Here is a 23,625-nt window from a genome sequence, read left to right on the forward strand (position 1 = left end):
GAACATTAATGCCATGACTCTCATGGTTCCTCCTGCGTTTCTGGCCGCTCGTCTTAAGAAAGCAAAGCTGACCACAATCTGACGAAGGCTTCTGAGCCAAGAGTCGGTCACACGCACGCCCCTCTGGAAGGGGACGATTATAGAGTGCACACACATGAAATGAAATTGACATGTAATTTTAATGACATGATCTTTGCAAATCTGGAAGACCATGAAAAAAGGACTTTCATTTATTTTTCATTTTTGTCAAGTCCCTCATAAATATTAAAGATGTGGCTGGCCACTGTATTTAAACTTTGTTGGTTTCGCCAGCAGCCAAAGTGGTCACACAACCCCCCAGTTGGTGTTGCATGGGGAGTCCTCACAGCTGGACTGGGACAGATGCACAGAATTCCTCTTGTGCTGCCTGGGATCTGCTGAGTATGGACCCCAAAGTGAGGCATATTGTGTTAGCTTGTTTTCTTAATTTTCTACTGTGGCAATGCACCAGTCATATCTGAGCTTGTTTATGCATAAACATACAAAGAAAGCACACGTTTTGAATGAATAATTTTGTTCTTAACTCTTTAATAGTACCTTTTGTTAATTGAGACACTGTCTTTCAACCTCGGAAAATTACAGAATTTCAGAATTAAAAAGTAAATCAGAATTTACATATTTATATTAAGCAGTATATAGAGCTGTATAATCCAAATGTAATGTATAGTTGGACTTTTGAATGTAAATTTTGTATATATTATTCATATATAGTATATAAAGCAGTATAATCAGCGTAATCTAAATATCTATTACATCCCAGTTTTTTTAACCTTTCGATATAGTTCTTCATAGACTGGTTGCAATGGTTCTACAGCCTTTTGTGAGTACAGTGAGTGTGATCTTTTATACTAAGGTAGCAAATGTGGTTCCTAAAAGATTTTTTTTTAAAAAAGGCTATCAGTGATGTGACAACTGGAAAAATGACCTTTAAATGCGTTTTTTTTTTCATTTGATAGAACATGAATGATGACCATATTTTATATTCCAGACTGCATGATGCTATCAACCATGGTAGGCTTTCTGTTGTTTTTTCATCAGTTTCCTGTTTTTTTCCACCTCCACTGTAACTTTTATTTATTTATTGGTCATTTTTTCAATTTCCTTTTGGTCACTTTTAACACTTAACACAAGATAATTAGGAAATTATGCACATACTCCTGTGAATTTCCTTCCCCAAACATTATCAAGGCTTATTTCTCTCTTTTTTTTTTTTTTCCCCTTTGTTTTGTTACCTGGATAAAAAAAAAAAAAAAGACCATGCATCCTCAAACACTGGACCGATACAGCAGTTTAACCCGAAGCCAATTGCTTTTTTTTTTTTTTTTACTGACAGTTCTGATTGTGTAGAAGTGTTCCCTTGTCACGGCCACATCTTGAAAAGCACATTGAAAAGCGTGAACAAGTTTGCAACGTCTACATTGAATGTCTTCCTGTCACTTTGCATTAATGGGACACGCTTTTGTGTGAAGTCCACCAGGAGAAGTGTGTTCACACTGTAGGAACGCAAATGTAAGTTACTTAATGCTGTTGTAGTAAATGGACTGCAATGGTCAGCATTTGTAAATATAAAATAAAGATGTGGTCCAAATCTGAAGATGTCAGTAATACACACTAACAGGAAATAATAGTGTCATGTCTTTAGTTTTCCCCAGTATTTCAGATGCTTTTAGTCTGGAATAAAGTTGAAGTACTGTGCAAAATTCTCAGCAATGGCTAAAACAACATAAGAAGTGTTGTGTACGCTAACTACAAATACAGTGGATATAAGAAGTCCGACACAACCCCTTTCAAGTGCAGCATTTATATACAGTATCATTTCAATTTTTTTGCGGATACTGTGATCTATACAACCTATACAACACAATTAATTTTTTCAAATGGGGAAGTAAACATAAACAACTGAGATACTGTGCTTGCACAAGTGTTGTGTAAGAGTAGCCATACAAGTGGAATTATGGCCAAGAAGCCCAAACTTGGTTTAACCGAACAACATCAGGGAAGATTTTAAGTGTGTGACAAAATCCAAAGGGATGTGTACAGCAATTATGGTGCGGCCCCACACCAAGCAGCTAAATCCCGTTGACGTGTGTCTATTGAGAGAGAGATGCTAGTGAATCAACACTCTCACGCTAACCCTACAGAAGTGCCCCGGAGGAGGAATTCTCCGATTTCTTTTTTCTTTGATTTTGAAGAGATGTTCAGTTCTGGGAAATGTCACTGTTGTGCCATACAGTATTTTCTCCACTTAATGATGACTGTCTTGTCCAATTTAGAATTTGGAGAATTTAGCTGATATGCTGCACACAAATGGAATAAGTTGCCATGAGAAGTGAAGTCAGGGTCAAGTTAGGAAAAGCCTACTAGAAATGGTGACTCCCATTTAACACGAGTTTGAAAGTAATTGTTTAATTCTGAACACGACTACATCTCCAGTTATTTGAGGCTGTGCACACATACGCAACTTTATTATTATTATAGTTCTTGTCATTACTTCCCCTCTTGAAAGTTGTCATTTTAAAAAAAATGAGTTGTACGGGCTATTTCCTACCAAAGTGGTGATTAAAAAGCTTTGAAATGATTTATCTTGGTGTAATTTTTTAATATCACAAAAACGTGGTCCTTGGAAAAAGGGTGCATAGTAAAGCATTCATGACGATGATGCTCCAGATTCAGAGAAACAAAATATTCCCCATCCATGGCCAAATTAAAGACAATTGTTTGACGTTGTTGGCTACAATAATGACTCATGGGAAATACGTTTTGTCTTGTGCTGGCTAAAAAAACTACCAGCGTCTGCCATTCCATTTTTGTCTAATCTGAAAAAAAAAACGATTCAGAGAAGGTTTATTTCTTCACTTATCTATCATGAGCTAATTTTGGAGGGTTTTTTGTTTTTGTTTGCTAGCTCACAATGTCATCAAAGGAAATTGTTTCGATATTCGTTTTTTTCTCGTTTATACAATAAAAGAGGAAAAACATTTGTATCTGTTTTGCCAAGTTATCAAGATGGAGGGCGATTTCATAGTTTGTACTACTCTTTTAATAAAATCTGTACTTCTATTTCACCAGTCTCATTCTTTTTTTTTTTTTTTTTTTCAACACGCGTAGCGGTGTAAAACTCCCTGCAAGCATTTGCCGCCGCTGACTAATTGTTCCTCTCCTCCAACCCAGTGTAACAGTTCACAAACATTGAATCCGTCAACTTTAAGGTTAAACTACATATTGTTGTTTCAGGGGAGTATTTTAAGACGAAGGGGGAAGTGAGATGTGGAATTGTGTAGCAGGGCTTGCTGGATTGGGCCGCTTATGCAAATGTCCCTCCCTCCCTTGTTGGGTCCCAGCCAAGCGTGGGGCCTGAACGCTGCCCACAGCTGCTTCCCACTTCTGCTAAATCACATTGCGACTGGATGATGCTGTCACATCACAACGCCGGCGCTCAGTCGTCCTCCGTTGACAGGTGTGGGATGTCAAGCCCTAGCCCCTGTGTCTGCTCCATTGCCTGATCTCCACCGTCCCAGCTCTCCGTTGTTCTCTCGGAGGACCATGCACCCCATGGACTCCTGGAAACCGGAGTGCCCGGAGAAAATCCACACAGTCACGGGGAGAACATGCAAACTCCACACAGGGGGAGGCCGGGATTTGAATCACGGTCCTCAGAACTGTGAGGCCAACGCTCTACAGCTGCCCACAATAAATCTAATAACGGTCTTTATTTATACAGTACTGTATTCATTCAGTATGTAATGTGACTTACAGGGAGTGTCAAGTTCAGTTAATTTTAAAATTACTCCATGATGACCTTGTAAGGGCGGCTACTACTACTCTACTACGACTCTACTCTGTTCAATCCTGGACCCGCCTGCGTGGACTTTGCATGTTCTCCCCATGCCTGCGTGGGTTTTCTCCGGGCACTCTGGTTTCCTCCCACATCCCAAAAACATGCAACATTAATTGGACACACTAAATTACCTATAGGTGTGATTGTGAGTGTGGGTGTTTGTCTCAATGTGGCCTGTGATTGGCTAGCAACTCGTTCAGGGTGTCCCCCGCCTCCTGCCCATTGACAGCTGGGATACACACCCAGGACACCCGTGACCCTTGTGAGGATAAGCAGCTAAGCAAATGGATGGATGGATGACATTGTTAAAAAATTGTAAATATTGAATAATTTATCCAATTTATTTAAAATATGTTTTTTTTTGTTTGTTTTTGTGTTTTGGTATTTGCAATGGTCTTATATTTACCATGCTTACATTCCATCTCAGCAGAGAGCAAATGTGACGTGTCAGCTCATTCGCTTCACTTTCCCAAAACGTGCACGGTAAATTACAAATGAAGACTCAAAATTGTCACTAGGTGTGAAAGTGACTGTGAATGGTTATTTGTCTACATGTACCTGGAGAATGGCTGATAACCAGGCCAGGGGTGTTCCCGGCCTCATGCCCAAAGTCAACTGGGATAGGCTCCAGGTTAGTCACGATGCCCGAAAATAAGCAGAATCGAAAATAGATGGATTATGTTATTTTATGTCGCTCACAACTTGACAGAAGAATCCTGAGGAAAACCCTTGGTTAAGACTTTTAAACAAAAAAAAGGTTAAGTGTTCAGGTTAAGTTTCAGTAGGTCAACTATAATTTATCGACAATCTTGAGAAAACTCCATTATTAAATGTGTCATTGTTAAGTTTGTATTCATACATAAATCTGAAAGTGTGCCAAGGGTGAGCCTAGGTCAAGTACCGTGGGTAGACTGAGGTCATGGCCATGTTCGAAAGTTCGAGGGTCTCTTTTGACTTCAGAGGCATGTACATTTAAATATAGTCATAACTTGTTCATTTCCCAACAAACTTTTCACGCTTTGCTTTTATTGTCAATGCCAAAGCATGTGCTATAACCACATAACGTTTTTTCTAAAAGAAAAAACATTCAATTCATTTGAGGACGAGGTCACTGATGGAGTAGCGGTACACTCGCCTGGTGCAGGCAGCGTGGGTTCCATTCCCACTCAGTGACGCCGTTTATATGTGTGCCCTGCAACTGACTGGCGACCAGTTCAGGTTGTTGTTCGCCTTTCACTCAAAGTCAGCTGGGATGAGCCCAGCGACTCTAACCAGGATAAGTGGTGTTGACAATGGATGGATGGATAATTTGAGGCCAAATTCATACAGTTGGCCAAAATTGGGCTGGCCTCGCCACTGAGATGTGCGCATTCTCTTGATTTCCTTCTTCAATCTCAACACAACCAGTTCACCAGAACACGAATGAAATCAACATTATTCTCACTTTAAGAAAATATCCTTTATTGATATTTTGTTCACATGAACTTCCCTGTGAGCCTCAAAACACCTTCAATTTTGTGGGCAAAACAATTCTAATTTGAGAGGAATTAAAACAAATTTCCAGTATCACTTTTCTGTCTTCTTTGCCGTTCAGCAGCAGTCATGTTTTCACCATAAACACATTTAATACAGTTGAAGTGGCAACTATTCTATTAACAAACACCAATCACTGTAAAAATAATCAAAAAAAAAAACAACAACAAAGATAAAACACATGGGCAAGTAAATGTAATATAAATAATATGTAGTTTGTTGTACTTAATGAAGAGTTATCTACAGCGACATTTGTGGTTGTTTGTATTCAGATAATTAGCTGCACTGAAAACATCTCTATCAGGGAACACACCTGTAAATACCTTTTTTTCAGTCAAAACAACAACAAAACAATAAAGTTGCTGCTTACATAAAATTAAATGTAAGAACATTTACATACCATAAGATCTGATGCTGTATTGCCACAACATTTTTGCCATTTTGTCTTTAATGAACACAATTTTTTCCCCATAGGTTTTATATTAAAAAATGAGATTCAGATGGCTTTTAAACACTTCTGTATTCAACAAACATGCTCACTGTATAAAATTTCACACTTTCACACGTCACCGGTGTACTTCAGATTATGCGCTTCCGAGCATTAATTTGACGTGCGTGCGTGTGTGTGTTGTGGTCATTTCGAGTCAGTAGCGATGCTCCCCTCGTGTTATGTGAGAAGAGAACTCATATCGGTCTTGACTGCGATGGCCACAGAGATTGCATTCAAAGGGGTCTCTGAAGCCGTGGCAGCCCATGTGAATGGTGTACATGACGTGGTCCAGGAAGAGAACACGACAATGTTCACACCTGTACGCCCTCACCTGCTCGCCGTCTGCCGTCATCACTTTGAAACCCTCCGAGGCCATCTCCATGCTTGCTCGGATGGCCTCGTACTGTCGCTGCTGTTCCTCCTTCACGTGGGGCAGCGCGCCGTTCCGCACCCCAGAGGTGATGTGATTGGTCAGGTAGATGAGGCCGGGGGCCGCCCCGCCCGCTCGATCGCCGCTGTTGCTCTCTGTGTCAGTGGAGTCTTGGCCGCTGGGGCTCGGAGAGCCGTCCTTCTCGCTGGAAGCGGACTTGGACTTGGACAGCAGAAGCAGGTTCTCGGCCGCACTGTCTTTGGCTGACAGGCTGTGGCCACTGCCCGTTTGGGATTCTGGGACCGGTTTGTGCAGCGGGTAGATGGAGCCAATGCCCACATCAGAAGAGGAGGCTGGGGAGGGCTGGACCAAAGGCCGGAGCGACTCTGCTCCCAGGTAGCTGATGGCACTGTTGATGGCCTGGTCGATGACGTGGGGCTGAATCAGCTCGCCCGGTGCTCCGTCGTAGGAGAGGTCTGACAGGCGCTTTTCACCTATGCAAAGATGGACGGCCTAAATCTTGTGACAGAACACCTTGAGCAATGCTCTTAAAGTCATTTTCTCACATTACCATTCCAGATCATATTGTTAATGTTAGATAAAACACAACAAACGTAAACAAACAAAAAAAAAAGTGGCTTCTTAAATGGGCACACTACAAAAAGTGGCCCATTTTCTCATTATAAATCAACCACACAAAAGTGTAGGTTAACTACTTGACAAGTTCAAGTAAGTTGCGTTTCTGTTGTTATCTGGTCTGTTCAACATCTGAGCCAGCCGCCATCTGTCAGGTGAATGAACCTGAAGTGACATTTCATCAGCTGCTGCCATTTACAGCAGGTAAGGCCGCCAAACATTAGCGCTTTTAGATGAGCTCACAAGCAGTGGTTACTCTTGATATAACTTCTTAAAAGCACAAAAAAAATGAAAACCAATTTGTCACCAATTCTTCAAAAGCTTTGATAAAGCTGCCTTTATTGTAAAGTGTTTCTACCACACTGGATTCAACTATGTAACATTACTGCATCAGTTTATGCGTTTTGTTTTGTTTTAATGACACAAAGGAAGCAGATTTCAGCCCTTACCCACAAACTTCTGTGGCATAGTGCTCTTACGCTTAGCTACATTATTAGCTAGCCTGTCTAGCACCAAAGCTCTGTCAGATCCCGTCTGGTTTAAGTCTTCCCTCTGTTCATTCTGGCTGCTTTCTTCCTTTACTACTGGAAAGCAAGACAGAGAAGGAGGTTTTAGAGTCAAAATAGGTGGAGGTGGTTGAAAAGTGATGGAGTGGTGTAGAAGGGCTGTTTTTATTTGCTTCATTATCATTTTGAATTTCCCTAACTAGAGGACTGTTTTTGATGAATGTCCCTTTATGTATAGTCCACGGGTCATCTTTGCATGTCTCTGTTTCAGCTCACATTTTACTGTCTGCGATGTATGGCTAAGATGCACAAGTTCAGTGTTGATCAGATATCAAATATCAGCAATAAAGAAACAGTACAACCCCAAGCATTGATTCTGCTCTATTGTGTGGTGCTGATGAAATAAAGTAGGTCATCGATATTTAGGTGAAAGGGAAGGCAAACACGAGGCTCCAACCTGTGTAGATGCTGTTCTGGAGCCCCATGCATTGGAGGTAGTTGTGGCATCTCTCCTTGTGCTCCTCCAGAGAGCTGCGCTGCTTGTAGCTCCGCCCGCAGTAAGCACACTTGTGGGGTTTTCCAACTACAAAAAGACAGCAGACAGTCAGAGTCCATCAATAATCACGGCAAAAGCAAAATGGATTTCGGCGTGTCTTTCAAATGTGTATGTTTCAGCCATCATTCAGAAAGTGGAAATGGACTCAACTAAATATTTATAAGATATCCCAATTCCAACAATTAGTGGTAGAACTTTTGTTTTTCATAGGCTATGTGTACACATTTTAGACCAAACAATTTTTTTTCATTTTTGAGTACTCTAAATTCTGCACATTTAATATTGTTTTATTTTCACTTTAGTTCGACTTCATTAATTTTGAATGCTGGCAGACCATGGAACACATTTTATTTCAGTTCACTTTTAGTAGAGTATCGTGCACACATTTTATTTTCATATCTAATTTGATCTCGATTTTATTTATCTATTTTTTTTCCATAATAAGCACACTACATGCTCAAAATAAATGTAAAAAAAAATCTGTAGGTCAGTGTACTATATATGTTTTTCATAATGCTCAGAAAACACAGTACATTTACTATACCTCATCAGGCCTAAGAATTAATTAGTGTATCAGATTTCAGTACTTGCTAAGCCTATGTGGTCTTTAAGAAAACGTCAACTTAACTTGAACAAGTTTTTATTTGATTTACTTATTGCCAAAAATGGGTTTGTTCCTTGCCCAGATGGGGGTTTCGACTAGGTAATGTTGTTGATTTCTGTGAACTCTGGGTTTGTTAAGTCCTTTGAGACATTTTGTGATAAAACTTCACTTGTTAAGCACACATTCTCGATAATTAATAATTGATTGATAATAATCAATAATTTCCAAATTTTAATGTGAGAAATTGACAAGCATTATCTGTTGCTGGCACATGCTTCTCCATGAATTAGTAAGAAATTAATGATTCCAAGAGTGTGGATTAAAAAAAAATGCTTTCAAAGTTAAACTTTTGTAAAACTACATTAAAATGGTAAATATTTGGGAAAATTACACGCTTATAAGATTTAATGTCACATGTAAATAAGTTGACTGAGAAAATAAATGCCATGATGTCATCACATAAAATTTCCCTGGCAGAGCATTTCATGTACAGCTCTGAAAATGTAAATATAGAAATACAGATACTGACCCTTTTGTCATTTATTTTCCGCAAATAAATACTTTGAATGACAATGTCAGGATTTGAAATTTTGGAGTTATATTGTGAGTAGTTTGTAGAATAAAACAAAAATGCTCATTTCACTTAAACATCGATCTACAGTATATGTAGCAAAATCATAGGAACTATTAATTGTGCTTTCTTGATTTTTACCAAATCTGTAATTTAATGATCAGCTCACTTGTGCATTCCAGAATGTACCATCCGTCCAGTAGTGCAGTAGCAGTTCTAGACCACTTTTTGGGGGTAGGATGACTGAAATCTTTGCCAGACAAATCTAGTACCAAAACAGCTTGCCTGGTATTTTCCAACCATAAAAATCCATTGTCAGTTCTGTTTGAATTTCGTGACTGAACTTAACATCACTGGGCGGTACATTGGTGCAGCTGGAAAATGTTGGCCTCACAGTTCTGATGACCCGAGTTCAATCCCAGCCCTCCCTGCGTGGAGTTTGCATGTTCACCCCATGCCTGTGTGGGTTTCCTCCGGGCACACATCTCAAAAAACATGTCTCATTAATTGGACACTCTAAATTGCCCCGAGGTGTGATTCTGAGTGCGGCTGTTTGTCTCTATGTGCCCTGCGATTGGCTGGCAACCAGTTCAGGGTGTACCCTGCCTCTTGCCCGTTGAGAGCTGGGGTAGGCTCCAGCACTCCCGCAACCCTTGTGAGCATAAGCGGCTAAGAAAAAGGATGGATGGACTCACCAGAGTGGGTGCGCAGGTGTCCAGTGAGCGCGTCCCTTCTGCGACAGGCGTAACTGCAAAGGTGACACTTGAAGGGTTTCTCTCCGGAGTGGAGCTTGATGTGACGCAGGAGGTTGCCCTTCTGGGTGAAAGAAGCACCGCACTGGCTGCACTGGAAGGGACGTTCTCCTGAGAGCAAGGACACAACACACACACAAAAATATTGTTAAAGTTACACTTGAAACAATGAACACCATCGTTTGAGCATGTCATTTTTATGAGGACTTTTCCCGTGATCGCGATCGGAAAGGGTCTGCTACAGCAGGAGGAATGTGAGGTCAATGTGTTACAAGCATCCGAGGAAAGAGAACAACGATAGAGTGGCTCCGGGGAAAGGGAAGGAGGGGGGGGGGTCCACAGTGACACTCCATCTCTCCATGCTCCCCTTGCCCCATCAACTCCTGGTGCTCTGATCGAACAAGAGCTTCTCAGACTCAGGCTGGCAGTTCTGTAATGCACCATTGCCTGGGTCAATTTGATCTGAAAATCTCATTTTTTCCTCTTCTTCGTCTCTAAAATAAGAGCAGCGCATCACAATGCAAATTCAGCCTCATTTGAATAAAGTGAAGGAAACACTTTGTGTTGAGAGCCAGTCTTCCTGATCAGCGCTCCTGGAATAAACCAATATCCAGCCTCTTCGGGTGTTGTGGCATTCTGTGAGAACCTTTTAATATGACTTTTTCAAAGCCTCCTCCTCAATAAAATAAGAGTCACCAGTGAAGCAGCAAAAATATATAAAAGGGGAAATTCATTAAAAAAGCATTTCAGGAGCAAAGACTCACCACAGAATATTTTCTATTCAAATGGGAGGCACTTCATTACATCTTTTATTGTACTTTCATTTACATTAGCCTACTGTTCCTCTATTCCATTTTGAGTGTCATTAGTTTCTACAGCATGACAGTTAAGTGCCTTTTTCAAAAATGTTCCCCACCACTGGTTTGGGTTCATTATGACAGAATATCAATTCACCATTTTTGCAAACTTTTAATAGCTACATATATTTGTGACTGGATGGAGATCCCATTTAACTGTTGCATAGGGAGACAATTTTTCTCAACTTTCACAAGGTTTTTTTTTTTTTTTTAGATTATCTTTGCACAATATTGTAATAAGTCAGTGTTTACTTTTCACATGGTCTTACTCAGTTCTTTTTTGAACATGCTAATGGAGATTTCATACATGGCAGGGCATCCCTGCATCCAAACAGCCAAACACCAGGACAGGTATTATCATTATCACACATTATTTGTTCAGAATGCACAGAGACACAAGCCAAGTTGGAGTCACAATTCTGTGTTGCTGTTTTGTTTTTTTTTTGCATAGTATCCCCACAAAGATAATGCAAGTTAACATAAAATGTGGTTTGTGAAACAGTATGCTTACCAATAAACATGTTAAATCAAGAAACCACTTAAATAAAACCCGTTTTAAGAAATGAAGTCAAAAGAAGTCAAAACAGCTCAAAAAGATGAAACAAATTTCAGCATCCAAAGAAATTCAAGAACAGATGAGGAATAAAGTACTCATAATTGAGTCTATCAGTCTGGGAAAGGTTCCAATGTCATTCCTAAAGGTTTAGGACTCGAGCGAACCAAAGTGAGAGCCATTATCCATGGATAATGGACAAAACTTAGAAGACTGGTGAACCTTCCCAGGAGCGGACGGCTCACAAAAGTTAAACCAAGAGCTCAGTGAGGACTCGGCAAGGACGTCAAAAAGGAACCCAGGACAACATCTAAAGAACTGGAGGCCTTCCTTGTCTCAGTTAAGATCCATATTCATGACTCAACAATAAGTAAGCAACTGGGCAAAAATGACATCCATGACAGAGTTCCAAGGTGAAAAAGCCTGATGACCAAAAAGAACATGAAAGCTTTGGTTATTTTTTCAAAGAAAAAAAAATACAAATAATTTCCAAGATTTTGGGAGCATATTGTATGGCCTGACAAGATGACATTCAAAACGTTTGGAAGGTCTGTGCCTCATTACATCTAGGATATATGGAACACAGCAATTCAGAAAAAACAACATACAAAAAGTGAAACATAGTGGTTTAGTGTGATGGTCTGGGTTACTTTTCCACTTCAGGACATGGATGACTAATCTTAGTCCATCAGTTCATGACATTAAGCGGAAGTGTGTTTGAGTTCTCCAGCAGGACAGAAGACCAAGCACATCAGGAAGTCGACTTTTGAATACTTAAAAACAAAAACAACTACGGTTTTGAAGTGACCTCATGAAAGTCAGGAGTTGAATCTGATTGAAATGCTGTGATGTGACCTTAAAAAAGGCAGTTCATGCTTGAAAACCCAACATTATTGCTGAATTAAAGCAATACTGCAATGAGGACGGAACCAAAATATCCCCACAGAGATATGAAAGTTTTAGAGAATGTTTGATTTCAGATGTTGCTGTTGAGGGTGGCCCAACTAGTTAAGGGTTGATATTTTTCACACAAGGCCAGATCGTATTTTTGTCTTCAATGAATAAAATAGCCATTTAAAAACTTTCCGTTTACTTGGGTTATCTTTGTCTAATATTGACATGTTTTTTATTATCTGAAACATTAACTGCATTGGGCTGGCAACCAGGTCAGGGTGTACCCTACCTCTCGCCCGAAGATATCTGGGATAGGTTTCAGGGCGCCCGCGGCTGAGTGACGGTAAGCGGTATGGAAAATGGATGAATTTATGCACACTTTACAGAGGGGAAACAATGGAAAAAAATGGGTGAGAAGGTGGCAACTACTTCAAGACACCCATTTTGAGTCTTCACTTGTCAATCTCAGCAAATCTTCCAAACATGGGATGGCCCACTCGTCCCCTCGTCCATCCCCTCAAAGTAACAATGAACATGGGTGCATATGGAGGGCATGATGTACTGCAGGTGGCTTACCAGTGTGGCTTCGCTTGTGCACCATCAACACATTGGGGCCAATACAAACTATCCCACAGATATCGCACTTGAGCTTCCCGTTGGCCAGCCGGATGCCACCGGCCGAGGCGAAGACCTTGGCTTCGGGACTCGGCTGTGAGCCGTTCACCTTGGCCCCCGAGGCATCGATCACGCGCAAGTCTTCCGCGCACTCCTCCTCCTCCTCCACGCCATTCATGTCACAGGACAGCCCATTCTCCTCATCACTGCGAGCCTCAACTTTAATGTTACAGGCTGGAAAAGAGGGCAGGGGGAGGGGAATGGCCACGGTTTAGAAGAAGAGCAAGATTCTGTCATGATGTTATATAGAATGAGAGATGGGAAGTCTATTCAAGTGACGTATAATTACTTCACGTTACATATGAAAAGATAAAGCTAGCTTTTGTGACATCATGTGACCTTTACTGTGAACATGCAATTTTTTACTCTGTTAGTGGCTCTGAATTCCCATCGAGTGCCTACAAACGGAACTCTGTCACTTGGTACTTGAGTAGTGGGCCGCTGGATTCACTCTCCATGCTTCACGGGACCTCGTACCTTTTTTGTTCTTCCCCTGTCCACCACGGAATCAGATATTCTCAGATCCCATTGAGGCCTCATGAGGATAAGTGGTTAAAAGTTGATGTGAATCAAAGGCCACACCCACAGATGCGGTGCCCCAAAGCAACACCGAAAATCTTGACCTAGGTGACCTGTTGTACCAGCATCAACAACTTACAGTCATTGTGCCCTGGAAAGTTGTGCGCAATTGCTCACTTGATTGAGTTTTTTCTTCCTTATATGATGCTAATCCCAGGATTCTCCTCAGTACTCGAAATCCCAGTAAATAAATGGCCAAGGAAAGTGAATACTCAAACCATTAATAAGACAAAAGCTGATTGCCATTTTCTTTTTAGAATAAACCAAATGCAGATAGCTTCAGATAATAAACCCATTATTTTGTGCTTGACAATAAATGACATGATTCTATCATTATCACTGGCAAAATATGATCATGTCTGTAACATATCTGGCACTACTGTTGACCCTTGATCACCCAGGGCAAGTGGAGTAATGCTAACAATGACCATATTTGAGCTTCAAGGTGGTAGAAGCCTGTCTGGGCCAGACTGAAACCTTTGCAACATTTGATACGATGTTTCTTCCAAGTTGTCCCTGTTACTGGTGTGTCCGTTCACAATGTAAACAGACGTGAAACGGATGCAAGCACTCCATTGCAATTGGGGCCAAAAGATTGGCATTGTAGACCAAGCATATTGAAAACATCTTCAGCAATATGTTTTGTTTATTTGTCAGCAAATGACTCCCGAGATGCCTTCTAAAAAACACACACAACATAACCGTGGTAGGCAAAATGTATTTGAGCCAGACTCTAATTTCTTATTACTTACTTACTAATTAATTACTCTTATGATTACACTGGGTTACACTATTTTTTTTGTTCTTGCATTTACTTGGATTTTATGTGCTACGCCGAATTTTATAACTGCTAAAATATATATATTTATATACTTTGAGACAACATGTAGACTGTATTGTATTCAATCAATCCATCAATTTTCTTTGCCACTTATCCTCACAAGGGTCACGGGGAGTGCTGGAGCCTATCCCAGCTGTCAACGGGCAGGAGGCGGATTACACCCTGAACTGGTTGCCAGCCAATCACAGGGCACATCGAGACAAACAGCTGAACTCACAATCACACCTAGGGGCAATTTAGAATGTGCAATTAATGTTGCATGTTTTTGGGATGTGGGAGGAAACCGGAGTACCCGGAGAAAACCCACACAGGCCCGGGGAGAACATGGAAACGTCACACAGGCAGGGGCGGGATTGAACCTAGAGCCTCAGAACTGTGAGGCCAACGCTTTACCAGCTGATCCACCGCATTGTATTCCTTTTTTAAAACATAGATATAACAAAACTTCTTTACTACTGCAGATGTAAGAGTCTGGCATTGCACCTTGAAAACGTCCTTAATGTACAAAAATGTTGTTGTGGTATTTCTTTGACTTAACACTCACGATTCTGGCAGTTCACCAGTCGATATGATCATTCCGTTCCGCAGTCCTAAAGCAACACCGTGATACAGAGGTGGAAAAGATTGAGAACGTCAACGATAAGCTCATCGCACGCCATCATAGTTTGGGGAAACAAATGACTGCGAGATAAACAGGAAACTGAGACACAGGAAGTAGTGTGAAACGAAGGACTGCAGCCGTGACAATATGATAGACATACATCCGAACTCTTGCTGATTTTCCATCCTCGTTTCAATCAATCAAAATCTCCAAATTAGCACATTGTGCGTGTGCACAACGACGTCTATCAGAACCGTCATTTTTATTCGACTGGTGGATTTCCAGAAAAAGAGAAGTTCCTTTCACGTTTCAACAATCTTCTCCTTCTCTCTCACCGGAGGACTCGTTGAACAGAATTGACAGATCATGGAAGTCGCCAAGCTGCGGTTTGCGTGTCACGTTCGCAGGCCGATTTCCCCATGCTTCGAACCCGAGAGCAAGAAGTGGAAATCATGAAACATTTTGGAATCCATGGAAAAGGGGAAGCTTCAGAAAGAGGGCCTGTCTAACTGAAATACTAAGAATTATGGAGAAGTGACAGAAAGGGAAGCTCGGGAAAGGAATTGTAAAACAACAAGTAACTGAAAGAGGTTTATTCCTCCCAACCCCCATTCTGCCACCCCCCACCCCTCACATTTATAGAGAAAACGCTTCAGTATTTCTACTCCTTCAAATTTGTGTTGAATGTTTGGAAGTTTGTTTTCATTACATTTCAAAAGAGAAAAATTCGTGCAAAAGTATGTTGGACAAAAATAAAGGAAAATGAAAAAATGCTCGAGTGCAAGTCCTCTTGTTTCATGTTCTCACTGTCTTTTATCCATTTGTTGCATATATTAAACAACATATCATGTTGCTGTCTAGTGAAAATAATGTACACTACCTATGCAATTGTTTTTTTAAATTAATTGATCAAGACAAAACAAAACTAAAAAAAAAGACCAAATTTGGAGATATAGTTACTGTATATTTTAAAAAAGCCATGCTGTTTTATAAATACACAAAACATTTTGACTTGGGTGTTTCACTTTCAGTTTCTCAAATAACTTGAGTAACGAGTAATATTTTAAATTTACCACTTCACAATTGAAGCCGATAAATTATGACCTCATATAATCTTTCAGTCTCGCTACTACTTATACATAAATTAACTATAGTGAAATTAAATGTTTTAAAGATTGACGATGCACTTCCCTGCACTGCTATCATCTGAAAATTGGATCAAAGTGACTGTAGTCTGTATTATCACATTAAAAGTGAGGATTACTTTTCTTTTCGTAAAGCTTTCTTACAAACTAACACATTGTTAAAAGTTAAATTGAGGCAGTGAGGTTTTTATAGTTGAGTCTGTTTTGCCATCACATTTATCTTCTAAAAGTTCTTACATACAAATGCACTAATAATAATGCATAATGCAGAGAGCTCAAAAGCCTCTGTGTGCTTGAATACTGAAGCAAATTTTTGCTTTTAACTATGATTTGAAGGTGACATGAATTCAAATCATAAATCATCATGTTGGAGCTGTCATGCACACAAGCCTCGTGTCACCAAAGAAGACATAAGGGCACCGTGAACGTAGGGGTGTCAGTCGCTGCTCATGGACATGGGGAAGTTGCAAATGAACTGGGAATAGGAAGAATCTTTTTAACTTTATATCACGTTTGTCATAGTCACTTATCCTGACTTGCTCGTTTTGGGAAGCAAGTGTCACAAGACTCTCAACCCATGGGAGGCAAACAAAGCACGTAGCAATAAAACGCTCGTGAGTTGATGTGGATAAATGTTATCCTGGATTTGCAAACAAAGGAGAAGCAAGTCCTGTGGCAGAAGTAATTGGCACATTTTGGTGTTGATAGATAGCAGATATGGGAAGTTAGATAGCAAGTGTTTTAGTTCTTGTCTGCAATGTGGAAACACACTGAAGCTGCTGGGGGTTCCTGTTACAAGCCTGAAAGCCGGTGCAGGGTTTTGGAACAACGTGTTCAACACATCCAACGCACAAACAGCCCACTTTTACCCCTTAACTTGTTTTTGCATCAAAACATATGAACAAATCACTGTCTGCCAAGTCGAAGTTACATTTAACAGGATGTCACTCCTTTCCGCTTCTGACACAAGTACATTCACTACCATTCCAAAGAAGTTCGATACATGCTGCATGTGTTCCAACTGTGTGGTGGACATTAACCCTCCAACTGAGCTAAATTAGATGATCAAAATATTAAGCAGTAGCTTTTCACTCTGATGCTAAGCTGGTAATACATTTATATAAATTGGTAATAATCATCATCCTCCTCATCATATAATACACATAAGAAACCATTACTTACTGCATAGTCAAGAGATACTTTCTAAAATAGCTCTTACATCGGATTGCTTCAAACAATAATGAACTGTGCACATGTCATTTGCTTGTGATCCCTGGCGTTCACACAAAAATGGAGGAGAAACTTCCACTTCCCCCTCGTGTGTTTTCTCTCTCACTACGGAATAGAGACACACAAACTGACACATGCTCACGCCGTTTTATGCCGGCTGTTTTGGGAAGTAACAAACATCCTACAATAAACTCCATCACGCTCACATGGATTCGTGTTTTATTTTACTCACTGTCAATCAGCCACTCTCCATTTGTTGTGCTATATAAAATTTGTGTACATGTGCCTGTGTGTGTGTGTGTGTGTGTGCATGCGCAGGTGCGCATGTTTCAAGTTTGTTGTTAGCCTTGTTCCTGAACTCTTTATCTCCCAGAGTGTTGAAAGTGTCTGACGGCAACTCGTGTCTGAGGAAACTCTTACACATCCTATTTCAGTTTCCTCTCGCTTTTCATTTCTCACTGCACTCTGCTAATCTTTGCCGTTATCTGGATGAGTGGAAAAACACAGATAGGATGGAAGATTTTTTTTTAATTGCGTGAACGCAAGTTTTGATTGAACATCCACCCACAACTTGTCCTGTCGCGAATGAGACGGAGCTGTTTGGAACGTGCATTTAAAAAAAAAACTTTTGAATGGCTAAAATATGTATCACACACGCACAGTATATGTGAGTGACAGCATGACATTAATAAAGTCAAATTTTAAAAAAATCAAACATTCGCACTTTAAGGGAAATCTACAGCACCGATAGGAAATCCCCAAGATCCTCAGCTTCAGATTCCCTGACTTGATGTCGACACACTCAAATCAAGGCCACATTAGCTATTCCTTAAGATTCGTCTTATTAATTACATGCCATGGATCTGAGTTTTTTTTTCTAAACTTTTATGTCAGTGACCTAAATGCATCCATTCCGCTCATTTTAGATCCTGTAATTGATCCAAGGGATTACAAGCCACAAATATTTCTCACTTAATGTGTAAAGGATCATGTTGGGAAAAAAAAAAAACGTACCATATGTGTGTAACACCTTTGAAGCTGACATGTCTTTGACTTAACTACTGCTTTGGGAGCGATTAAACTTCTGTTTAATCTCTAATAGGGCAGTCATTAACATTTTAGGTAATTTGAATGAAGACATGAAAACACCGACATAAGCGCGGCGAGAGCTCACAAGTGGAACACAGGAAGGCTGGAGCTAAGAGTTGAATCCTAAACCTCAGAACGGTGAGGCAGATGCGCTAACCACTTGTTCACCGTGCTGTGCAATCAAGTCCAATTCACACAAATTTCATGATTTTCAAATGTGGGAGAAGCAGAAAAACCCATGCAAAGCGCATTAAAAAAAAAGTACAAGGTGATTTCAGAAAGATGCGCCTTCGTTTATACCTTTGTCCCCTCTGTTGTGCTGTTGGTGGGCGGAGCCTGCCGACAGGTCCTCTGGGACAGCCATGGGCTCCTCTGCCTCCTCGGCCCCTTCGTTGGCAGGGGGGCTGTCTCTGCCTGGGGTGGCACACATCAGAAGGCGCCCAATACTCAACACATGCATCACTCTCAGACGACTACAATGACCTCGCTGTTTGCGGCTATTCGTTGGCTCTTCGTTTTGCAAGTTACAGCTCAATCATGCCGCAGTCGCTTACCTGGCATTGGGGCCATTTCCTGGGCCTCCTCTGTCTCCATGCGATGCAAGTACTCTAAACGGGGACAGATTGAGATGTAAAAGTATGTACTTTTAATCAAGAGCAAGCAGAGGAAACATTACACGACGCTGGAGCCGAGGAAAGGGTGTACTCTCGCTATGTCACCTCCGTGTGATCACTTTTGTCACACCGCCGTTGCCCACATTACTTGACAAAGAATTACAGACAATTTCATTACAAGTCTGCCAAAGTCTGAAAGTCAGAGAGTGGCCCGGCTTCAGTTGATGGGCCCGCCGATATAACGCAGGCTTGCCGGGAACAGCCTTTCAGACCACATTTGTTATTTATTGTTAATTTCCTGCCACGTAATCATCTAAAAAATGCAAAGTGACCGCGACAAAATTAAGCAGAAAATTAACTGGCCTCAGGTCACTGAGAATGCGGGTGCTTGCCGTGCTCAGCTGATCTACGCTCATGTTCTCTCTAATTTACTGAGCACGCCTGGCTGAGTCCACGGTCTCGGCGCAGACACACTCACATTCGGAACCCAAAAGAAGAGCAATAAGACGAGGCGAAGCAAAGGCGACGGCCGGCGAGATTGACATCCAGTCGGTGGATTAGATTGCTATTGAGGGTAAGAAGGCGAGAGGCCAAATGCAACAGGAAGGTGGAGAGAAACGAGTTTTCGAGCACAGACGAAGAGGATGGAGGATGGAGAAGTTCTCTTTATTTATTTTTTTTTGTCTGACAGAGAGAAGGCAGTTGAGTCCAGAGGCGCTCCTTTGGCCAGGGCTGAATATCTGAGGAGTCACCAGCGTTCGTGGCCCCATTAATAATGGATGGCCCTCAAGCCTGAAGCAGATGGGCCCGACAGCCTCGGCCCGGGCTCCGCCACTTCAAGAAGCCCTCTGTGGGGCCGCTGCCCGGTCCAAGCAGTCGCGCAGGGAGAAGTGAAGCTCCTGAAAATAGCGAAACAAGCCCAAGGGAGAAGGGGAACCTCGGCCTTCCTGTTTCACTAACAGATGGCTCCACACATTTGGAACAAATAGTGGGAAGCCAGCGCATTTCTGTGTCGCAACACAACTGTATTTTGAGGGGTAAAGTCAGACACCCAAGTGTTAGGAGAGGAAGGGAGGCAAAGGTCAGCTCAACTCAGATGATTTACTGCACATCGGCATGGTGCTCCTCGTTACTCGTGTGAGCCGCGAGCTCCGTCCTCCTGCATTTAAAGTTTGGAAGTGGCGGGTAAAGGAGGGGACGTGTTCTTTTGTGCCATTTTTTGGGGGGCAGATGATGCAAGGGAAATCAGGGGTGGATGTATTGGTCGGGGCACACTGACAGAAATGGCGAGGGGGAGAAAGCCAAAACCTACTTGCAAAGGGGTCTGTAAAGTATGCTGTACACTCAGTAGTCAGGAAGTCTGTGTGTGTGCGTGTGTGTGTGTTTTTGTGGAAAAGTTTTGGTGTGAGTATCAGTGAGGAGAGGCAGGAAGAGGCTTGTGGGTTGACAGAGGCTTGTGTGCGTGTCTACATTAGCGTTCATGTGTTGTGGATAGGGTGGGGGCCGTGGGGGCATCTTCTCATAGAGAGGTGCAAAACAGCTACACCAGCAAGCAGGGCGGAGATGAGAAAGAGTGAAACCGTTAACAGATACGGAGGACCACACCAGCAAATTCTCGATACCCAAAAAGGAGCTCACAAGCTGCGTATGCGTTTCGGTGATATCAAATAAATTGCGAGCATGGGAATGAATACACACTCGCGGTCACGGCATAAAAAGCATGCTCGCATAATTTATTGAAATGCAATACAAACGCTGAAAACGATATATAGTCAAGTGTATCTATTATTGAGAATCAGAGAAGGTATTAATTTAACACTGTGTGTTTTATTGGGATTATAGTTTGCAGTGGAGTAAAATGACACTGCATCACCTTGAGATGCACAGGATTTAGGAGGCAAAAGTCAAAACAATTTAAACCGATAGCAACTTGAGCAACTCTATGAAAGGATATTCAAAAGTAAACATTAATGTCCTTTCAAAGTCCAAATTTCTGGTGCATTTATAGAATTGCGACTTATTGGAATAAGAACACATTGAATTAGACAATTGTATAAAATATTCTCACTGGTAGTAATTATAAATGAACTTGAAAAAATTATGAAATGACGTATTTAAAAATTACATGCACACACACGCACACTCACATCCAAGGGTGTAAATAAAATGAAACCATATTTCAGTATTTAAAATAGTGAAACATAAATAATAACCAACCAATAAAAATATTATATCGTACATCTATTCAAAAATATATCTGATAAATTGAAAAAAAATGTATAAAGTGCATATACTTTTTGTATGTAGGATATAACCTATAATCATGTGATCCGTTAAACTCAAATGTGCCATTCACATTTTTTAATTTGTGCTAACATTCAGGTATTCCGTGATATTTAATGTGACTTGGAAAATGGCGATTTCAATTTAAAATGATCCTGCGGATCTGCCAAAAGTAATCAAGTGACGATTGCTGTCAATAATTAGGGCACTTACTTACAGTATATCGTATAACCTCACATGCACATTTGTTCACAAGTCAATCAGAAATTCATGAAGTGTACGGATGGTATAAGCGGGCAGACGGCTACCAGATGTGTTCTGGGGGACCTACCGGGTGAGGGGTGGTGGGGGCATAGGTGCACTTGAGAGAACTTTCCTTCATTTGCATGTGACACACTTGACTAGTCTGCTATTCAGACAGTACAATCATTTTAATAACTGCCTGTCTTTCGCTGGCTGGCTGCTCCCCACCTACTTCTCTTTCCTCAGACTGCACACATTTGCAGCACTTCTGCTTCTAACTTCTATCAAAAAAGTCATTTGTGCAGGTGTGTTTCCATGCTTTAAATAGAAGGAAAACTGTGAAAAAAAAATCGGGAAGTGTTGCTTTTTGCTAAAATGCCCGATTTTTGCTTTGAGCTAATTCATAGGATTTTTGACTTCCTTTACATGTTACTTGTTTTAACAATTATATAAAGAAAGTATTGTCTTCAGATTCAACAAATTCTTTTGTATTTTTTCAAAATTAATCCATGAAGTAATATTTTGTTAATTAAATTTTTGAAGTTAAAAAGCAGAGCATAGGAACACTCTTGCGTGTTTTTTAATCCATCAATTTAAAAACTTTTACATTTTTCCTGAGTTCTAGAAAAAGAATGTTTTCACTGCAATGTTATCTTTTTTTCTCTTTCTTTTTTTCGCACAGTTTAAACAGCTAATTGAAAACGTGAAATGATCTTAGACGTGCAGGAAATGATATCGTATTTATCCTTGGACCATCTTTAAGAGTCATGGTAAGGTTCCCGTTTAAGATGTGCTGTTATACTTTCTTATTTGACAATTTTTACACACCATAATTGTTGAATAAAGAAGTTGCTAAAAGAAATGCATTTTTAAAGTGTTCATTTTCACTTCTTTACAGTGGTACGGCATATTCCTTGCATCAGGCGTTACAACAGACACAGAAAAAGAGATGAAAAACCTGGAGAAGTCATGAAATTTGACAAAGATGAGTGAAATTAAAATTGTTTTTGAATTACAAATGTTTCAAATACGGATCCAAAATTTTTCCCAAAAAGAAAAAGCCACATGGAAAATGGGAAATGGCGCCAATGTTCCTCTAATTTCCGTGAATTGTTTAAGAAATGAGAGTAGAAAAGAGCCTCCCGTTTCCTGCGTTTAGTCAGGCGTCGGCAGAGAAAAGCGCGCGTACGAGATGGGATGAGATGATGCACCTGCAGCCAAACTTTGCAGGAATCTTTCCCAGCAGGTGCATGCCCTCTTCAGAAAAAAAAAAAAAACCTTAACAGGACCTCACCATGCTCCTGTAGAACTACTGCCCTGTCCTAGAGTTGTTACAGTTCTTGCTGAGTGAAAGGTCAGTGGAAGCCACTTTACCTGCTATTCCTTGAGTTTGCAGTATGAAGTTCTTCCAACTGTCCCCGGCTCCATGTGCAGAAGGTCGCAGCACGGCGGCCCCATGGAGCTCCGCCCTCAGTCCCTCCCCTCTCCACTGCACTTCCTCGTTCCAGCCCAACATGACTACACTGTCCTCGACTGAGGCATTTTGCTTGCTTTTATCCACAGGCCCGGTGCGTGGCGGGGCGTCTTGGCACTTGCTTTGTGCTGTGCCAATAAAAGCTGACACCCGGGAGACCATTACTGGCAGCCATGCATGAGATGGGATGAGGCGCGCGCAAGAAGAGTGGACCGTTCATTGTTTATTTATTTCATTCTCACTGAGGATGCTGATGGAGGCGGGAGGGGGGCAGCGGGGGCACCCCATCACTTGCATATTGGACAGCGTCCCTTCTGTCACCTATGCTGACATGCTGAGGCAGCCCATGAAATTAACACAAATATTTTCTTACCCGCTTAATGACTTTTCCTCTCCTCATTTTTTTAACATTCCCATTTTTTTGGAGTTCTTCAAGTTCGCAGAATTAAACTAGTCATGAAAAATACTGCACTCGTTCACAAATATCAAGTTTTTGAATAAATTCTCATGCTTTCTATCCATAAATCTGCAACAAAATGCAATAATATTTATGCTCTACTTCAAAACATTGGTATATGGCTTGCAAAAAAAAAAAACTGTGCATATGAGTTGGAATGCTGAGCCTTCTGAATCAAAAAGTATAAATTTAGTA

The 23,625-nt window shown here is 41.0% G+C and overlaps 1 protein-coding gene and 1 long non-coding RNA gene across 8 annotated transcripts; one reads left to right on the plus strand and one right to left on the minus strand.

Moving 5' to 3' along the window:
• Positions 1–5,340: 5,340 nt before the first annotated feature.
• ikzf1 (IKAROS family zinc finger 1 (Ikaros)) lies at positions 5,341–23,135 on the minus strand. 6 transcript variants are annotated; one of them, XM_061837645.1, is made up of 8 exons: positions 22,874–23,135; positions 18,914–18,967; positions 18,660–18,773; positions 12,776–13,048; positions 9,839–10,006; positions 7,870–7,995; positions 7,356–7,487; positions 5,341–6,764 (listed from the first exon to the last, which is right to left on the minus strand). In XM_061837645.1, exons 1-8 carry the CDS (start codon positions 23,133–23,135, stop codon positions 6,055–6,057), a joined length of 1,839 nt encoding a protein of 612 aa, XP_061693629.1. In that variant the 3' UTR covers positions 5,341–6,054. The 6 variants fall into 6 exon arrangements, with proteins under 6 accessions (XP_061693629.1, XP_061693628.1, XP_061693633.1 ...); XM_061837644.1 differs by having other exon boundaries at positions 7,356–7,490; XM_061837649.1 differs by lacking the exon at positions 12,776–13,048.
• Positions 21,638–23,193, plus strand: LOC133510006 (uncharacterized). Of its 2 annotated transcripts, XR_009797491.1 has the most exons (4): positions 21,638–21,804; positions 22,182–22,269; positions 22,398–22,853; positions 23,063–23,193. It is a non-coding gene; the product is annotated as an uncharacterized LOC133510006 (long non-coding RNA). The 2 variants fall into 2 exon arrangements; XR_009797490.1 differs by lacking the exon at positions 23,063–23,193 and having other exon boundaries at positions 21,641–21,804; positions 22,398–22,880.
• Positions 23,194–23,625: the final 432 nt, after the last annotated feature.

The sequence above is a fragment of the Syngnathoides biaculeatus genome, chromosome 12 (genome assembly GCF_019802595.1).
Source record: "Syngnathoides biaculeatus isolate LvHL_M chromosome 12, ASM1980259v1, whole genome shotgun sequence".
NCBI lineage: Eukaryota > Metazoa > Chordata > Actinopteri > Syngnathiformes > Syngnathidae > Syngnathoides > Syngnathoides biaculeatus.

What these genes read in the sequence shown, in the direction of transcription:
- ikzf1 (XM_061837644.1), bottom strand. Translation starts at nt 23,135, where the DNA reads ATGGTCTCCCGGGTGTCAGCTTTTATTGGCACAGCACAAAGCAAGTGC. An exon ending in CCAGAACAGCATCTACACAG is followed by an intron (nt 7,491 to 7,869) that starts GTTGGAGCCTCG and finishes CTTGCTTTCCAG; the next exon opens with TAGTAAAGGAAGAAAGCAGC. An exon ending in TATGCCACAGAAGTTTGTGG is followed by an intron (nt 6,765 to 7,355) that starts GTAAGGGCTGAA and finishes ATCTTTGCATAG; the next exon opens with GTGAAAAGCGCCTGTCAGAC.